At 37.7% G+C, this 20,120-nt stretch overlaps 1 protein-coding gene, 1 long non-coding RNA gene and 3 other non-coding genes across 6 annotated transcripts in view; all 5 read right to left on the reverse strand.

Annotated features, from left to right (window-relative positions):
- Nucleotides 1-2,761: 2,761 nt before the first annotated feature.
- LOC114655586 (uncharacterized) lies at nucleotides 2,762-6,607 on the reverse strand. The gene is made up of 5 exons (XR_003716924.2): nucleotides 6,280-6,607; nucleotides 6,039-6,087; nucleotides 3,949-3,992; nucleotides 3,151-3,224; nucleotides 2,762-2,957 (listed from the first exon to the last, which is right to left on the reverse strand). It is a non-coding gene; the product is annotated as an uncharacterized LOC114655586 (long non-coding RNA).
- On the reverse strand, nucleotides 3,033-3,106 carry LOC114656826 (small nucleolar RNA SNORD65). Its single transcript, XR_003717113.1, has one exon. It is a non-coding gene; the product is annotated as a small nucleolar RNA SNORD65 (small nucleolar RNA).
- On the reverse strand, nucleotides 4,093-4,166 carry LOC114656818 (small nucleolar RNA SNORD49). Its single transcript, XR_003717106.1, has one exon. It is a non-coding gene; the product is annotated as a small nucleolar RNA SNORD49 (small nucleolar RNA).
- LOC114656819 (small nucleolar RNA SNORD49) lies at nucleotides 6,162-6,230 on the reverse strand. The gene has a single exon (XR_003717107.1). It is a non-coding gene; the product is annotated as a small nucleolar RNA SNORD49 (small nucleolar RNA).
- A 4,636-nt stretch (nucleotides 6,608-11,243) lies between the features above and the next one.
- ncbp3 (nuclear cap binding subunit 3) overlaps nucleotides 11,244-20,120 on the reverse strand; it is a 34,723-nt gene continuing 25,846 nt past the window's right edge. The window contains exons 9-13 of one of the 2 annotated variants that reach the window (XM_028806684.2): nucleotides 19,875-19,984; nucleotides 14,748-15,012; nucleotides 14,384-14,547; nucleotides 13,657-13,836; nucleotides 11,244-12,478 (exon numbers count right to left, since the gene is read on the reverse strand). In XM_028806684.2, coding sequence (XP_028662517.1) covers nucleotides 12,192-12,478; nucleotides 13,657-13,836; nucleotides 14,384-14,547; nucleotides 14,748-15,012; nucleotides 19,875-19,984 — 1,006 coding nt within the window. In that variant the 3' untranslated portion in view covers nucleotides 11,244-12,191. Of the gene's footprint in view, nucleotides 12,482-13,656; nucleotides 13,837-14,383; nucleotides 14,548-14,747; nucleotides 15,013-19,874; nucleotides 19,985-20,120 lie in introns of both variants that reach the window. The other variant, XM_028806683.2, reaches the window with a different exon arrangement.

The following is a 20,120-nucleotide window of genomic DNA, read 5'->3' on the forward strand; positions in this document are numbered from 1 at the left end:
CTCTTTCTCATAACTTCATGCTGTGGCTCATGAATTTTATTCCCCTGTAGTTACTGCAGTCCTGCACATTCCCCTTATTCTTAAATATCGGCACCAGTGCACTTCTTCTCCACTCCACAGGCATCCTCTCACTTTCCAAGATTCCATTAAACAATCTGGTTAAAAACTCCACTGCCATCTCTCCTAAACACCTCCATGCTTCCACAGGTATGTCACCTGGACCAACGGCCTTTCCATTTTTCATCCTCTTCATAGCTGTCCTTACTTCCTCCTTGCTAATCCGTTGCACTTCCTGATTCACTGTCTCCACATCATCCAACCTCTTCTCTCTCGTTCTCTTCATTCATCAGCCTCTCAAAGTACTCTTTCCATCTACTCAATATACTCCCCTTGCTTTTGAGTACATTTCCATCTTTATCCTTTATCACCCTAACCTGCTGCACATATTTCCCAGCTCGGTCCCTCTGTCTAGCCAATCGGTACAGGTCCTTTTCTCCCTCCTGTGTGTCCAGCCTCTCATACAACTCATCATATGCCCTTTCTTTAGCTTTCACCACCTCTCTCTTCACCTTGCGCCTTATCTCCTCGTATGTGTCTACTTTATTTGAATAAATACAGGAGATGATAAAATGATTTGATTTCATAAAAAGCAGCACTCAGCTCTGTTAAGTCTCATCCGGTCTCCCCATTACTGGAATGTTAATCATAATTCACCATTTTCTTACTTCCACCTAATTCTACATCCATTCACCTTTGCAGTTTTTACATTTTTTGAATCTATAATGTAATGGAGAATCAACTAGCAGCTTTAGAACATTTCCAAGTATGCAGTGAGTTTGGTACATACAGCATGAGGGCTGCAGTAACTGAAGGATTTTGTTCCAAACCCATTTCTTAATCAGAAGTGAAGCATTGCTGATAAAGCACTTATTGCTCAAGTAACATTTTTAGGCTTAATTTTGGATGTCTTAACTGCTTATTTTAGCCTTAAAGCAGCTGCATTCACTTACTTTAAACTTTATTCAATTGTTCCTTATTCGTAATAAGATGGAAATGACAAAGGAACCAGCAATACTCCATCTACACCTGCATGTACAATCAATAAAACATATGGAATGAAACCAAAGAGGAAAAATGTGAATCACCGTCTGTTTTAGGCTTAACAAAAACACTGCCAGGCAATGATTCACAGCAATTGGCTGCATTTGTGTATCAAACAGGACATTAATATTTTACTTTTCCACCCCTCACCTGTGAAACAATGAACCTGTATCAACAATCTGCACAAAACTGGAATTTGCCTAAAAGCAAAATGCCCATATCCCCCCACCTGTAAAATAAATGCACTTTTTATACCTATTTTCACAGGAATGATGCGGTGAAGCTAGAATCAATATCAGGGAAAGAAGGCCTGGAGTCTGCAGATTTCTTTGCTCTACAATGGAAGCTCTCGGATATCCCTGTCCAGGATGACCTCAGAGCTCTACTAGCATACTTGTCCTGAGCAGCACTTTGTCTTTTCATCTGAATATTTAGCCCTGGTAGTGATCGCCTAGCAAAGCCAGTTTACTTGTTGTTAAACCAAAACTCTGCATAGACTTTCAGGGGTTGGGATAGAAATATATAATACACAAGTGTGTTAGTATGGAATAACTCGATAACTGAATCATTCCTGTAAGTACATCATTAAAGTTAGAAGGAATCTGTACTTAAACATCTCTCCATTACATTCACAGAACAGTTAACACTTTGCTCGGTCTTACTGTTGGCCGATTTAACTGCCCGATTGGTAGATGGCTGCCACAATTGAAAATCTGTAATGACTTCATGGTAGACTTCGGTTACATTTTTGTAAGTTGCTTTGGATAAACACAACAGGACAAGTAACTATCTGCCAAGCAACAACATTTTATTCAAAATCATGGATACATTGCAGGGGACACCAAGTACTGGGACCGTATTTTGCACCATGTGCTGCATACATCCAAGAAGCTGTGCTGAGGTACCAACATTTCAGGTATGCCATCTGTTGTAATAAATAATCCACAATACTGGTACACAATTAAACACTACTGAAGAGGCATCAACAGCAAATTAGCACCCTTCACCAACACCTCTAGTAAGTCACCTACAGCCCATACAGAGTGGATGAAATTCATGCCACAGAAGCAGCGTTTCTCAATTAAGTGCTTGATTTAGGGGCAAAAAATTTTACACAAAAAAAAAGCTGAAAATGCTCATGTGGATGTAAAAAGTACCATAATTCTTCAGGATGGATTTCAAGCAGAGAAGGGTCACAATCTTTAAAATCACATTGTAGCATTATGAATTGTAACTGGTGATGTGTGATGCAATTCCCTAATCAGTTTACATTAAGAACAAAAGGAGGCAAAGCCTGACAGTCAAGTGGCTTAAAAAGAAAAAAGCACACATTCTACCAGTGGGAGTTTAAATCCCAGTCAAATTGGGGCCTAAACAACATGATGACATTTTCAAAGCCAAGTGCCTTTTACAACTGATGCCCTCTGCACATACACGGTCAATTTCCAATGACAAAAAACACCACACTTTAGTTACAACTGTGCATTGCCCCAGATTTTAGCCCAAAAGGCTCACATAAAACTGAGGAACCTGCTTTGGAAAGTCCACAGTAACTCCATTACAATTCAACTGTAACATCAATGAAGGCCACACAAGCAGCAGGGAGTGAGGCAGCATTTACAAAAACTGAACACAAGAAAAAAGTGATTTTTTTTTTTTTATTAGACAAAAATGACAAATCCCATCCCCCACAAACCATTTTATTCAGCCCTCCAACAAATGTAACCACTCTATGCACAGACATTGCATTTAAAAAGGATTTAAACATTCAACATCTTCCCAAGCATAGAAAGCCATTTTGAGATTCAGACTCCGGCCATCACAATTGATGTTTCTCTCCATGATGCAGTTATTTCCTGTCATGGGGAAAGGGGGAAGTTAGAATACAAATTTCCAATGCAATTAATTATACACTCTTACAGAAGCATGCCTTTCAGAAAACTGGCTATCACCACTGACAATCTGCCGGTAATTCCAGCTATTTTCAGTTTAACTTTCATCATCTGCATGTGAATATGTACAATTACTTAATAACAAAGCCAACTTTACCTTATGTATTATGTAGTCCCTGTATCATTCCAGACAGTGATCTCCCATCCTTAAGCAGCTACCCACTGGAGAAGCTGAAGATAAAACTTTTATAAATGAAACGGGAATAAAACATCCACATTGATGCAATATACCATCTTTGCAACACACCAAATGACAGAAGGCCACTTACAATGACTACAGTTAATTTTAAATAGACATCTTTACAGTGAAATCCCAAAAGTAAAAAAGCAACTGCACTCCAGTATACTGTTAATCTATACACTGCTGGGCAAGATGCTCATGTATCCAATATTGTTTAGTTTCACACAAGCTTTGCTCAAATGGGCTAATCAAGGATACAGAGAACTGGATCAGAACACAAGTGCAGAGGAGAGATGCTGGGTATCCTCGCGTGTCCAAACTATCACAAATTCTCTTTGATCGTCTCACTACTGTCCAACCTGAGGCTGACCTTCTAATGTACTTGTTTCTAATCCTGACCATCCTTGTGCCCAATACAAACCTTAACATCTTTAACTCTGCCACCCCCAGCTTCGTCTTCTGTTACATAGGACTAAAAATCAGGATCACCAAACAAGGTATTTTGTAACTGAACTTTTAGAAAGCAGCCCAAGCCAAGATATCATGTGGCCCCACCTAAATTGTTCTGAAGGACTCTGACCCCAAACACCATCTTTAAGTACAAAAGCAAGAACGTCATGCTTCTGCAAAACATTCTCTTCACAAAGCATTAAACGCAATACGAAATTAAAAGCAATTCTGGGAAGAAAAAGCCAGAAAACTGGATGAACATACCTTTAGGCAACTAAATCCTCAAACGGAAAAGTGTTCCTCTTAACCTAAAAACAAAACAGCACAAGTAATTAGAACCTTTTAAAAAAAAAAAAAAAAAAAAAAAAAAAAACCACCTACACGCACTACCACAAACTGAACAATCCTGCTCAGATTAAACCTGAAACATCGTCAGTTTTCGCATCAGACGGCACTTCCTATTCAGGTATATCATCACTGAGATTGTCAAAACCCATACCCAAACCAAACCCACCAGAACACAGTAAAATGAAGCCATCACACAGCAGCTATTCTAAAAGTTGTAATTGTACAGGTTTGGGAATTTGGTCCCGTAGACCTGCATGTGTCGCATTAACCTGTAAAAATCCCCTTTTTGTGTATCCAGACAGGCTATGGTCACTTGTGGACAATGAGATGACAATTGCAAAGTGATATCCTCCCCCCCAAAGTATCAAATTTCAACACTGGCATCTTATGATCTCTACTAAACCACCAAGCAAATACACAAAAAAAATCCTTTAAAAGGAGAGTCATTCCCTAAATCAAACACATCGCAACACCTACCATTTACAGCCACAGGGTAAGCCAACACAAGCCCCTGTAAATCCAAGAGATTAAATATTTGGTACACCAAGACTATGCATCACTGAATGCATTGCACACCCCAACAGTTTGTTGGGTGTGGGGCGTTTGGGGAGATTAAAGAAACTCCTAAGCCGGCTGGCAAAACATTACCTTAGTCACCAGTTTGTTTCAAGTTCTTGATTAAAACAAGATCAGAAGAATACACCACAATATACAAAGCTCCTTAAGGCCAAATTGCATGCACGGACAAAGCCAGATAGAATAAAAAGGTTAAATTTAAATAGTTGGGGAAACAAACTAACATGGTTAGAGTAGTTCATAGAAAGGCCAATTAAAATATGCATTAACCTGGCAGCAAAGCAGGATCTTGAATAGGAGTGTCAAAACTCTAAGCTTTCAGCACCCAAATTACGAAGGAAAACTTACAATTTTGCCTCATCTGAAATGACTTGCTTTCAAAAAAAAAAAAAAAAAAACCCTTTTCTTTAACCAGCAGTCAAATGACGCAAAGCAAACGCTTGATTAAAAGTCCGTTCATTCAATTGACTGCAGTGCAATGATTCTCATTCTTCCAGAGGCAGTGCCAAAACTTTTCCATAGAACATCAAAAGCGTTGTTTTTAATCAACATCTTTCAGACAGTTAGGTTTTTAAAAATAAAAATTTGAGGGTTCGGAATCTTAAACAAGTTCCATAATAGTTAAAACTATACTCTTTGCTCAACTAATTAAGTGGTTATAAAAAAAAAAATACGTGCCTATCCGTACCAGCTCCATTTATTTTCTAAACCCGCGTATCTAGTCAGCAGGGACATGGGTCGGCTGGAGCCCCTGCTAGCAGGCGTCCAGCTAAATACAGGAATAAGTTTTCAATATTAAATTGGGTCGGAACGTTACATTCATCCATGCATTTTTATGTAATAACGTCTGTTCAAACCAAATGCAAGACACCTTCGCGTGCGGCTCGTTTTCGCGTTAACAATCAACATCAAAAGTAAACTGGATTACGTGGACGGAACAGCAGCTCAACAGCGCCCTCGCATTTCTCCTAAATAATCGACGGGAAACTCGCGAGAACACAGAATGGGAACGCGAGAGATTACACTCCCTCTAACAGCACGTGGGTGCAACCGGATGAAGTGGAGTCGATAGGTTGTCGACCACGTGGTTCACAATGGCGAGTTTCATTAATCCCAGCTGCAAGACAGCATGGCTAGGGTTTCCACATACTCTAGTCGTGCATTTTGCCCCCAATTCTTTTTGGCTGTTCCCACAGAGCCCATAATTTACACCCGCTGCTGTATATAGATCTCTTGCATCGACTCTCGGATGGACTCGTTTTGCGCTGGATGATATCGGCCTTCAGCTTTGCTTCCCTCTGGTAGCCTGTAATCCATTAACCGGGTACAGAGGAGCATCATACAGGGAGAAAAGCGTGAGCTCGGATTACAGCGATTTACGAGACTTTTCGCAACACATATAGGCCAATTATAACAGCGGAATAACTTACCTGTAAAGCCTCTTTCAGTTTCATGTTTCGTCTCTATGTGCAAAACCATCTGAAATAAAAGAAAACAAATTACTCAAAAATATCCACACAAGTAAGAAATTGTCAGAGCCGGCAAAAGCTGGACTTCAGAGAGCTACACTCATCAGTTATCGCATCTGACGGCACTTCCTATGTAGAGGTCTCATCACAAGATAAGCAAATACATTCGTTTTACATTAGTGATTTATTCTCTTCAACGCACCATTTTTTAGTCCGGGTCCGAGCCATAATAAATACGACTGAAAAGATTTTAATGTGGTAGCAAATACCGCTAAAAACATTTTACACAGAATACATATACATCCAGCGACTATCTAATAGAAGTGAAAAGAAAGAAATATCGCCGCGGTCCCCGTTTATATAATACGAATGACGCGCCGCTGGGCCCGCCTCTATTTTGAGCGCGTAAATTTGATAGGTTTGACGTCACAGGAAGTCATTCAGTCTTAGCGACAGATTCAGACAAGGACATTTTAACGCGGTAAAGTTGATTGGTTAAAACCTTAAGACGCAGAAATACCGAGAGTCTAAACATGGACTTTGAGGTGAAATTCTGTTTTTAGAAATAATCAGTGTGTATCTCTTTAATTTTACAAGTCTAACATTTTAAAGAGGCACGGATGTAAAAACACTGCATTTCTGTCTTTTTTCCTGTTAAGGCCTTTAAAGACGTGTGCTGGGGTAAAAGACGACTGGAACATTTTTAGCTTAACACATTACGAAATGTTAAAATAAATACTTAAACAATCCGCTCAGGGAAAAACTATGCTACTGCAGTTTGATTTTTTTTTCCAGATCCTGAACAATCGTTGAAGGGATTGCGTTAACGGACTCATATCGGCTGAAACGGTTAACGTACAGTATAAACAGACTGCAGTCTTTAATGATGTGTGCGCTTAACACTAGCGATTTGGGGGCGCGCGCTGGATTTACTTTTAAATCGAACGATAGATATAATCTGTATTTAAGTATGTTATTGTCAAATTCCTGTACAGCACCGCACACAACCGTGGAAATGAAAAGACGTAATAGTGTGTGTCGCCTGTAATCTAACTTGGTCTGTGACTCCATGTAGGCGAACGTACACGAGGCGCACATCCAGAAGTGATCCCTGCCCCGCGCATCTGTGCTGGATCGAGCAAGAAGATATATATATATTATATATAATATTTGCTTTTATATAGACTTTAGGCACTGAAGATTTCTTTCCTGTTGCTCGACAATTCTAAATGTTCAATAGCAGGGTCTTGTTAAGTCTCACTTGCTAGCCTACTTTCGTTTTGGAAAACACTTTTGAACACTTACTGGCTAAAGTTGCTGGTTAATCGAATTAAATCATTAAGAAAATGCTTTACAAAGAAAACGTCGATTACGAAAATAAGTGAAAATGTAAATGCAACTCTCAGTCTTTTATTAGAACAACAAATAACTTGACGGGTAAGAAATCAAGAGTTGTCAAACACGATCAGTAAGTTTCTAGAATGGACGAGCCCACTCCCTCCTTCATGTTGTCTGTCTGATTGGGTTAAAGTGGGTGGCATTTTTATTTTATAAATTCAGCACATACTACTTTTTGGAAAGGATCAGAAAGTGTACAGATTATGTGTGCATATTGCAGTTTGCGTTATTTTACCACTGTTACGTTAATGAGTAAATACTGGTGAGGCGGCCTTCTGCTGTTAGGCACCTAAAATCTGGAATTGCTTGCCAATAGGAATTCGCCAGGCTAACACAGTGGAGCACTTTAAAAAAAACTACTAAAAACACATTACTTTAACATGGCTTTCTCATAACTTCAATTTAGTTTAATCCCGATGCTCTGTATATTCAATCATTGTAACTCTTCATGGTGGCTCTAAAATCCGTACTAACCTCTACTCTCTCTTCTGTTTCTTTTCCCCGTTTTCTGTGGTGGCGACCTGCGCCATCACCACCCAATCAAAGCACCGCGACGTTCCTACACTGATGGATTAAAAGCCAGACGTCTACATGACCATCATCATCAAGTCCTTCCATGAGAACCCTAAATACAAAGAGGACTGTTCATTTATGTTAGGTAGAATGCCCAGAGGGGGCTGGATGGTCTCATGGTCTGGAACCCCTGCAGATTTTATTTTTTTTCTTCAGCCATCTGGAGTTTTTGTTCTTTCTGTCCTCCCTGGCCATCGGACCTTACTCTTATTCTGTGTTAATTAGTGTTCTCTTTTTTCATCATGTAAAGCACTTTGAGCTACATTATTTGTATGAGAATGTGCTATAGAAATAGTCTGTGCCTATCCACCGTGAAGTCTGCCAAAATAAGAAAGTAAACATTTTATGAAACAGATATTAGAAATGTAATCCTAGGTTGGCAGAAGGGCATGGATTGGTTTGCACCTTTGGGTGCATATGTGTGTGTGTGTGTGTGTATGTATATTAGTATTATTGAAACTTTTCTACATAAAGTTTTTATGAGACATTAAACAAGAAAATTAAGAAAGTTCAGTATAATGCAACATACTCCTATACAGCACTCTTGTCTGTAGAACAGTTGTCATTTTTAAACAGACCACACATACAAAAATAATGAAAAACCAGATAGTAAAAAAACACATATTAAACAATTCACAAACAGTAAAATAAAACCATCTGTTATACAATATGCATTTTGTTTTTTAAGCTGAAATTGAGAGAGAAAATAAAATCTTCAGATGGCATCCATCATCTTGGATGGATCTGGCAAAAATGAAAGCCTGGACAATGTAAGCCAGCCACTCTAGGGGCAGCCAACAGTACAGAAATGTCTGCAAGATGCCCGTCATTACAGTGCCATTACCTATGGCTTGAACTGGTAATCTGTCACTAGTAATGCCCTTTCTCCATATGCTGCTAAAGCCTGGTGGAGTTACTTACTGTATTTGAAGCAACAGTAGAACCAAGCCACATTTCACTTGTTACATTGAATTAAGCCCCTTTATACATGTATACCTAACTTGGTAACAGTCCATCTTCCTAATGGAGATTGATTTGGGTAGGTGGCATTGGTACAGGTCATGACAACTGAGACTATGCGACCTGTAAAGACACACAAGGTAGGTACTGTGGCAGGAAGTCAAACAAATATCAGCAACACCAAATTGAGGGTCTATTGAAAATGCATTAAGAACAGTTATTGTTCATTTTTAAATTAAATGTTTACGTATTTTTTGAGTTTCTAGGCTTAAAAATCATTTTGTATGACCACAAAGTCAACCCAATTTCATCAAATGTAATATAAGACTAAATGACTATGAAAGGTAGTACAAGAAGTTGAAGTAATATGAAACAGGCTTTAGTGATCAAACAACAGCTCAAAACATCTGTATAGATTCACAAGGTTAAACCGTTTTGGTACAAGCAACACAATATTGCAAACTTCCAAATTAACAAACTGAATGTTGATTTTGAAAAACAAGTCTGACAAAGGATTCTAGTTTGAGAATAACTCCTTCCTTTATAAGAAGTATTATTGTAGACACAATATCAGTAAAACGTGAGATGCTGTCATTCATTAGACATTAATGAACGGAGTTAAGGTACTGATAAAAGAACAAACACTGCATTTTTGGTTCCTTTTTTCACCCAAAGAAAATCAGAATTTGTATACTTAAAGGTTATGACAAAGAGCAGATCAAATTTTGAAAACAGTGGGAAACTGCAGAGGTAGTGAAATGAAGTAAAATATGATCACATCTAATACAGGTAAAAAGGGAAAACTGGAAACAAAGGAAGGAAGAGTCGATGGACAGATGGATCAAAGATGATGATGGAAGAACTGAGTAAACCAGTAACAAAGTATGGTTTATACTTGTATACATATTAGAGAAAGTGTGTTTCTTTGGGTACTGAATTTGCAGTCCATGCACTTGAATAAAGCTTTCGGGTACAGTACAGCACAGGCATGTGCATTACGTACTGCTTGGAACACAAACAAAGCATCACTTACTGTATGTATATGGATCACATTATTAAGGGGAATAGGGAGACTGTGGAACAGGCTGAAACACATGGACACCAAATAAAGAATTGTTTTGGGTTTCTTTGCATTTAACGCTACATTGCCAGTTAACAGCATATTTTATAAAAAGATGCCGTTGACAGCTGCCCATCTTCATTAAAGCAAAAGTTGCACAAATACAAAATTGTAAGTTTTCATCAATATTTCTTTACAACATAATTTCGTAAAAAATATACAGGTAACGTAGAAGTTAAAACAACTAGTTTTTTTTTCTTTTCTTTGCAATGTTTACTTATTTCCAAATGAGACTCTGCAGGTTAAAACATTTCTCTTCCAAATTCCCTTCCATCGCCCAACTTTACTTGTACCACACTCAAATCTGAATTTTAATGATCTGGAATATTGCCACTGAGCATTCATCTACAAGGAGCATTTATAGCTTATGATTCTGTATATAAAGAACAAACTTGAATGATTGTAAAGTTAGCAGTAAGGCGATGACCGGCTTTCAGGCTGGCTGCTTCCAAGAAGCACAGCAGTGGTTTCTGGTCCTAAGTCACCTTCAGTAAAGAAGACTTTTTATATCTGCCTTCAGCATTTTGCAGAGGAACAAAAGCACAAAATGAAAACTTCTGCAAAAAACTGTTCACACCCCAACTATTTCTGTGTGTCCTTGTTAACAGCAGCATCTATTTAAAGATTGTCAATACTCTAGAAAATACATAAATGGACAAACTGTGTGCATCTGTATATAGAAAGGTATACATTTCATATACAGTATATGTCTATATTACATATAGATTGTATATACTGCACACATACATAAATATATATATATATATATATATATATATATATATATATATATATATATATATATATATATATATATATATATACACATACATATATAAATATATATAAAAATCAGAGTTAATATATACTATACCATAAATCAGTGTATGTGCAAAATGAGTCTTGAGCTCAGATTACACATACATGAACACATTATAACTGCAAAACTTGAAACTTATTAGTATACAGCATATACATATCTACACACACAGGTTTGAACCTTTATATATATATTCATGCATTTTGTGTAAATGATATGAATATATATTAGTTTTATTCTATGGGTGGATTTTGGAATATATAGATTTAGACACACATACACACACAGACATTGATCACTTTCTGGCATCTTTTTATATAAGCAGTTTTCTCAACAGTCACAATTCCACCTAATGGCAGGTTTCTCTCCCTGTGGAATGATGTACCAATGACAAAAAATGTCCGAAATGTACTACTAGGTACCCAATCTTTAGTCAAGCCTATGATTAATGTTAAGAAGAATCAATTGAGGGTTAGGCGAGAAAAACATGTAAATGTGACAAACTGACAGGCTGATGAGTGGAGAACGACTCATTCATACACAAACTACCATTTTTAAAAAAACCCATTTGCTTCTGGATTCCAGGCAGATAACTCTTGGCCCCTGTGCTGGGAACAAAACCAGTGCATTAAAGGACTATGTCCAAATATAGCCAGATATGTGCCTTAAAAGTCAACTGCAAATAAAATGTTAAAGGGCAGGAATGTTGAAAAATACAATTTTCACATGTGTAAAAGGTAGTTTACTATCCTCATATTATTTGGAATTCTGGCGAGAAATTCTTATTTTAAAAGAACATTTCCACATTTTACATTCTAAATACTGGCCACAGATTTTACTTCCAGTGGTTGAAATCTGTGTTTTGGCTTGAACATCGTGTCCAATGAGAGGTTGTATGGGACATAAAGTCTGTTTTGAATTCTTTCATAATGCAATTTCTTCACCTTCAGGTTTATATGTTGCTTTTTTTCCCCTCACACGAGTAGCTATATAGGATCTTCAACTGTAACACCCTTTTAGTTCTGTCTCCAAAACATTACCCTTACAGAACTATTCATGATATTCCCAGGTGAAAGCCATGATACAGTCAGCAGCATAGCACATCCTGAAAAACTTAAGAAATGTAAATTCACGCTTGTATTTTTCAGCCACAAACTACAGTCCAAACTCTGGTCACTCATGAGGTGCCAACCCATTAAACAAAAGCTTTGTCTATTTAACAAGTCATTGTTTTCTTGTCCTATCACGACTCACTGTCTGAGCCATTGCTGCTTTCACGACTGATTTCAATCTGAAGAGAGGGAAGATTGTCCAGCCGACTTCTTTTCTTGTGTGACTTTTCTTTCTCTTTGATCATGGCCCCCCACACCCTTTGGAGCTCAGAATCATCATCCTCGCCAGAACTATTTGCTGCTGCTACTGCTGCTGTAGGAGCTACTGTTGTTGACTTGTTTGATGATCGCCCTGCAAAGAACTTCTCCTTCTGACCTGAGGAAGATGACGTTGTCCCAAGTCGACTCCAAAGGCTTCCTGCTGTGAAATAAAAGAGGAGCAACACACCATCATATAATAGTGGTTATAAAGATTTTAAAAATGAACAAAAAAAAAAAAATACACACAAATAGAAAAGTCTCGTCTTGTGCTCTAGAGGCAATGAAGGTATGAGTGTTATAATGCAATCAAATATTAATTTTAGTTTGTTAGAATTAGCTTGGGTAAATGTCAATGGCACTGCAGCAATTCCTCTAATGACATTATTCGCCATTAAAGACTAGTTAAATGAAGAACTTGATAAAACTCAGGAAAAAAATATCTTCCCCTGAAGTATTCCTAAAAGTACAAAATCCCCAAAAGCAAAATGCACACACACACACACACACGTCTGTCTGTCTATGTGTCCCAGTTACTGAAGGCTTAACTGTGTCTTATGAAGAACTGACATTATCTGCCAAGATGATTAAAATGCTCTCCATACAGGTAGCATCCCTACGACTTTATAATTGAAGCACATCCATTCACCTTCTAACAAGCTTATCCAGTTTGGGGTCATGATTTTTTTTTTAATAATAGTAGGCACAAATCAAGAATCCATCCTTACAGTATGCAAGTCAGGCCCCATCCACACTACTACATTTTCATTTACAAATGAAACACAACCCTGGCATTTTCAACGCCTAAAAAGTTTTACAAATGCTCTCCAGAGCCTTGTATTTCTGGAAAGCCAGCCTCAGCACACTTTCAAAAATGCAGACTCTAATTGCACTTTGATTTGTTTGTACGTAGCCCTTCCCTGATTGGATTCTTCTCATTACAAGATCTCATTCCTTGATTGGCCACATTTCCCCTTAGGGACAAATAAACAAATAAAAAAAGAGGTAGGCATTAAATTTAAATTAATTTATAATTTTCACATTTTTAACACAGCGTGGAACAGTGGTTAAGGCTTTGGCCTTCAAATACTAACACTGACACGGTGTGATCCTGAGCAAAAAATCACTTCACCCGCCTGTGCTCCCATTGGAAAAACAAAAGAAATGTAACCAATTGTATCTCAAATGTTGTAAGTCGCTTTGGATAAAGGCGTCAGTCAAATAATTGTGAAATGTCAAAAATAAAAGTTCTATCTAAAATACATGACAATAAAATCAAAGCTTTAAACCCAAATCATTTTGGTAGAATAAAAGCCTGTATAAGTGTCACATACTCACCTAACTTTCTATCTTTTCCACCATCAGAGTAAAGTCTTTGAGAATCCTGCTTGGGGAACCCAAGACGACTGTGCACATCAGACAGCGGCTCTCTGCGTGGAAGTGGAGCTGTACTCACAGTGACCTTACCAGTCCTGTTATCAGGAGAGCGTGGTCTCTTACCCAACCGTTGTCGAACATCTGCAACACAGTAAAAAGCACCAGCGGACACTGAATTAGACACTGAGAAGCCCAAGAATTTTCAGCTAAAAAGACACAGAATTAAGATGTTAAGTTGTTTGAGAGGTCAATATGTTACTTTTGCTTTCTGGAGATAATAAGCACATTTTTGTAAGGCGGTTTAAAAAATTTTCATACATCGGTTTTCTTGTGGTTTAACTAGCTCATCTTACAATTTCCTCAAACAATACCTTGGTATTTTGTTTTAGTGACTGAGCAGGTTAGGTAACAACAGGAGTAAACAACATGTACAAAAGTGCTGCTTGCCTTTATCAGCTAATTTTTATTACGGTTCCCAAATCCTTGTCTTGCATCCCATTAAATGTGTCCGCTCTCCACAATTTGTTTGCAAGTCAGAGGCAAAACTGGATGGCATGAAGGGTACAATGTTTTGGTGTGGATGTGTGCTTGTGCCAGTCTAATGTGGTTGACTTTATTCTACGAGAAGTAATGAACCTGGGAACTCTCTCCAAATGTTTATGCCAACGTGAATGTTTCAATTAGTTACCTGTCTTAGTTGGGGTGAAAGGCAGTGGCTGCTGAGACAAGTTTTGTCGTTTTTCTTCTAATAAAATGCGCACATCTGTTACTTTCTCTTTCGAGGTTTTTCCAGTTGTTCCTATTCGGTTTTTAACACTGCTAACTGGTATGCTGTCAGCTCTCATAGAGTTCCTGAGGAGAACAAAAATTATTTCAGATACAGTGTCGCTTCAGTCTCACTGGACTACAAGTAACTATAGATCATCAAATAGGTACAATGTTCGCACTTAGAATTTCATAGACAGGATGTTTTTTAAAGTGGAATGAGTGGTTTCTTCTAATTTCAAATGCTGACTGTTGTTTACAGAAAGAAATACAAAGTACTAGCTTACCGAATAGTTTTTAGTTTAGACTCGACTTCATCAGCATACATAGTCATCTTCATAGTTTTCTTTGGGGAAGGAGTGGAGATCATTTTAAGCTCAAGGTCATAGTCCATCTCATCCGAGTCAGAATCTGAACCTGTCCTGCGCAGTGGAGCCACATTGCGTGGCTCCTCACGATATTCAACAACCCGCTCATCTTCATCCATATCTTCATCTTCCTCCTCTCCCTCATCCTCTTCCTCAATTGGTTCCTCAGGCACATTCAGTAGGTCTGGAAAAATGATGAAACATTTAAGAAAAGCACAAACACAAGTGAGTATTACAGGCAATATCAACTGATTACTTGCATCTCCTGTAACGAGAGGTCCATTGCCTTGCATCTATACTTGATTGAAGGCCTTTGGCTTCTTACAAAGCAAAAGTAGAAACAGATGGAATAATTTAACAAAATTAAGGCAGATCCTATTATGGCCACCAGAAGACCCTATTGAGCAAATCACTGTCCCAAAGTTAAGTTCATGTGTTTCTAGCTTCACTTATTTATGATGTTCTAATACAACAGTACATAGCCTTTTCGCTCTGGAGACAGCTGTGCATGTTAACATGTGCAATATGTTAAATAAAGTGTATGGTGCTACTGCATCATGCCTGGTTTAACCTGAACTGGTAAAAGGCACAAAAAAACACCAACAAACATTTTCTAATGAAGGAAAATGTGTAACAATGAACATTTGTATTGGCAGAGGCCTATTTATTAAACTCGGCAGAATGTTAAACTGAAAAAAGAAAAGTCCTGAATGACTTACGGTAATTTGTGTGTTGGATGAAAGGATACACATGTGCAGCAGTGACCTGTTACTATACTAACTAGCTAACAAAACTTTAGATGTACACAAATAAGTTTTAAAAATATTCCGATTATATGGGTCAGATCAGGGCCGACAAGAGGGAGGTGAAGGTGAAACATTCCCCAGGCAGGACCCCAATATAGCGTTCTTTTTTTCTTAAATAAACCCCACTGGGGGCATCCCTTCCCTCTTTGACTGGCACAGAACGCCACAGCAGGCTGACCACTCAAATCCCCTACTCCAAATCTTCACTTTCTGCTATTTATTTTTCTGTTGGCTCACATCACCTCTGGGTCTGATGTTTTTACTGCCATGTAATTATCTGATGGATGCAAGACGTCCTGCACCAATCACTGTGTGTAAAGCTCTTGTACCATAGTCTTGTCATGGACGTTGTACAAGTAACTAACTAGGGCGTCTGATACAAGATGAAGCTAAAGAAAAAGACCGGTAGTTTTTTTGGATGAGGTGAGGTGATGGATGATTCTTAAAAGTGAAATGAAATGAGAGTCAAATGTCTGGAAAAGATTTATTTACCCTTGCACAAGGGAATCTTTATGTTTTTATAAGAGTGTGTTATCGCAGATATAGTGAACACTGCACATAAAGCTGTAGACAGAGGTGGGTAGAGTAGCCAAAAATTGTACTCAAGTAAGAGTAGTGTTACTTCAAAATAATATTACTCAAGTAGAAGTAAAAAGTAGTCATCCAAAAAATTACTCAAGTATGAGTAAAAAAGTATTTGGTGAAAAGACTACTCAAGTACTGAGTAACTGTTTGATCATCATAAATGATTTATTTTTTAGAAATGTAATAAGACAGACAAAAATATAAAATAATGCAGAAATTCTGCAATTTCCAAATAATAAAATAAAAAATGAGTAAAAATAAATAACATCTTTACAAAATAAAGATGCACAAATAACACAAAGTTCCAAATCTCAGTTTTTCACAACAAAGCTTTTGAAGCCAACACCTATAGTAGGAAACATGTATGTTTGAACAGTGCAAACTACTTACAGTGACAAGATATACTGTACACTGACGGTATAATTCTGCATATTCACTTGCCCTCCAAATAGAACGGCTGATAGAAAATAACATTAGAACAAGGCAGCTTGTCTTGTGTATGTACAAGAAGTCTCACTTTACCTTGACTGTCGGTGTCTGTGCATGTTTGGTTAAAATCACTTCACTCAGTGTTTGGTTAAGCTTCACAGGAGTTGGCTCTCAAGGTTCTTGCAGTGAAGCTCTGACCATTTAGCAGTGAACAGGAGCCCCGCATGACTAGAAAGTCTCTCACAGGCTGCAGATGCAGGAAGTTTGTATGTGGTCATGTGACAGCGTGGCTACGTCTGTTTGGTGAAACGGAGTCATGTGATTATTGTTGCTACGTCTGATTGGTGAAACAGTCATTCAGTAGATCCACTAGCAACTTCCCTCCAACTAAAATATGGCGTATATAAATGTGTAAATGAAAAAAAGTAACGAGTAGAGTGTTGCCCAATGTAGCGGAGTAAGAATAGCGTTTCTTCTTCACAAATGTACTCAAGTAAAAGTAAAACGTATGGTGCAGTAAAACTACTCTTAGAAGTACAATTTTTTTAAAAAGTTACTCAAGTAAATGTAACTTGTTACTACCCACCTCTGGCTGTAGAATGAAAATTCTCTCTGTGACTTCCACCTTTAAACAGATCTAACACACCACTAATGCTTAAAGCATAAGTCAGTAACCAAAATAAAACAAATCCTTATGGCCATGTTAATGAATTACAAGATAAACCTGCCCACTCTGTTCTACGATATCCCTGTATGCACTCAGCTGTGCTACAAGTCAATTTACTTACTGACATCATTCAATGGGTAGACTACACATGTGAAAAGCTACTGATGTAACCTAAGAGGCAATTACAAGAAATCTTCCCTATCTCATTCGGGGCTTTCAACAACCCACTTTATGTTCTCATCAAAAAGCACACAAATAAATGCAAACAGAGGTGTGTTAGATACAAGCGGATTCCCTTTTCCAGGTCAAGAATTTTAAAATGAGAATTGCATTTTGTAGAATATTACTCCAGTGCTGTTAACATGAATCAGTCAGGAGAATGTATATTTGAGAAAGAAGTGTCTCCACAGTGAAGCACATGAAAAGAAAAATTGTGTTGGCAGATTACACTCACTCCACCGTAAATCAAAATTGTCAGCACCAATACTGATGGTAATGTGGTTTCATCCATTGACAGAAAAGAAAGTTGCAGAAGTCACGGTGAGATGGTGCGTTTCCCTGAGGTATTGTACCAAGGATGATGTATTTTAGTAAGGCTAGGAATCAGAGGAGTCCCACTATCTGAACACTCAGATCATACTCTGGTACTATAGAAAATACAATAAATTAGATATAGAGATTATTATTTGTTAAAATATGCATATGTTAGGCACACAAATTGCATTATATATGGATATAGAACATGCCATCATTACACAGAAAAGCCACTTTTATATATAACTGAATTGCATTCTGTCAAAGACTGCTGTGGCTACATTTAAACCATTTTGTTTCCTGCGGAGTTGAATAACATCAATTAAAGTGTGCAGCGATATCCCATTCGGCCATGGCACACTTCTGCTGAATGCCCACGATACCACTGCCAAACGATGTTCCAAATAACGGATTGTTTATTGAGTAACTAAATACAACAGCACTGCAATGTCTGTGCAGGATTCTGATTTATTAGTTTCTTAATAAAGTCTCTGTCATCTTTCTGAAACCCTCCTGATTTAAAGGATGACAACTGCTGCCATTTAAACCTCTTGCCTTGCCCAGTCTGCTCCCAGACACTAATCTCAACCAGTCTAGAATATGAATCACTTACAGACCGCCATCCTTCAATCCCGGCTATAAAGAGCTCCCTGTACTCTGTTACAATGTTTTCTCGCAAACTCACTGTTGGGCACGGAGTAATTTATAAAGCTAGGCAGCACAACAGACCAGTTTCTCACAGTTCAGCCTCAGTATCTTATTATCTGTTTACACTTGCACCCCCCATCCTTGACCCAGGTTTGACTGTATTTCTGATACAACAGTAGAGGGATTAAGATGAAACACACTTTCAGATTAAAACAGAAGCTCGTCCATTTGGTATCTAAGTTATGTTCTGGACAAGATACATGCAGCTGTGGGATCACAGATGATTTTTAAAACAGTAACAGCACACATCTCATGGAATGCAAAGCATGGCACTGGCATCTTTTGCTGACATAGGCTAGGGCAAAAAAAGATGGTATTTGTATAAAAATGCACACATTTTTTCCATTTTGAACATAATTAGTATCTGATTGTGTAAACAGAGCTTACAAAAATACAACAGTCAACAATTTCAGAAAAAAGATGTACATCAGCTACTTAACCCTACGTGTTCCATGTTCAAACCTATGCTAGGATTCAAAAATATTTGACATCTGCTCTAGCTCCCCATTAATACCACTCAATGATTCAGTAAAAGTCTCATATAGCTAAAACAAAAAAAAATCCACAAATTTCAATTTTTTAAAATTATGACTACAATATCACTGTAGGAAATTTACAGATAATACAAGCATTCAATTAAAAACATTTATTAATTAATGCATTTATTTTTTATGTCTACTGATACAGTATATAAGTTGGCCAGAAAAGTAGCAATCTTTATCAATAAATGTAATTTATGCACTCACGATCAGTTAATCAACCTTTTTTTATCTGATTGCAAGTTTCATTAGCTGCCATTTTTTGTTCCTGTTTAGAAACGAACAGCAGTGTGAGATTTACAAGAAAGTGAGTGAGCAACATTGGTAATTTTGCCAAAGCTTTAAATAATTAAGTCTCTTTAGTCACTTTTTTAATTTAGTCTCTTAAGTGAATTGAAACTCTGATCATTAAAAAGCAGATGTGACAAAGGTGCAAATACTGTAAATGTTATGGGGAGCAGCTGCTTCGGTGTTGTAGTGACCTGTGCCATAGTTTAAAACAGGAGAGCAAATCTTACAATTACGATACAGAAAGTGAATTAACTCTTGAGTAACACACTCCTATACTAACTGAGCTAACCCATTAAAAAGACAGAAATAACAGCGTGTTCAATTAATGACAGAGATTGTTTCAAACCAGAAGCTGGTTGTTGCCACAATGCTCCCCTCACAACTGACCCTGAAAGCCATTCAGTTATAATGCATATACAGTTTACAGTAAACGTAGAGCCATTATCTAGCGTACAATAACTGTGTATCTTACACTTGCAAGCTCTACCTGAATGACGGTGTTTATATGGAGGAGTCAGTCCAACATCATCCCCAATAATGCTCTTTTTTGTCTTCAGAAGGTCTCGATGCAGCCGTCGAGAATGGTACCTTCGTTTCCTGAAAAAAAATGTACATTTCAGTGATAAAAACTAGGTCATCTTGTACAGAGAGCGCAATTTAAATGCGATACCTATATGTTTTAAAAATACATCAGTATACATGAAAGCCAACAATGCTCACATAAACACTTTTT

Source organism: Erpetoichthys calabaricus, chromosome 8, assembly GCF_900747795.2.
Source record: "Erpetoichthys calabaricus chromosome 8, fErpCal1.3, whole genome shotgun sequence".
NCBI lineage: Eukaryota > Metazoa > Chordata > Cladistia > Polypteriformes > Polypteridae > Erpetoichthys > Erpetoichthys calabaricus.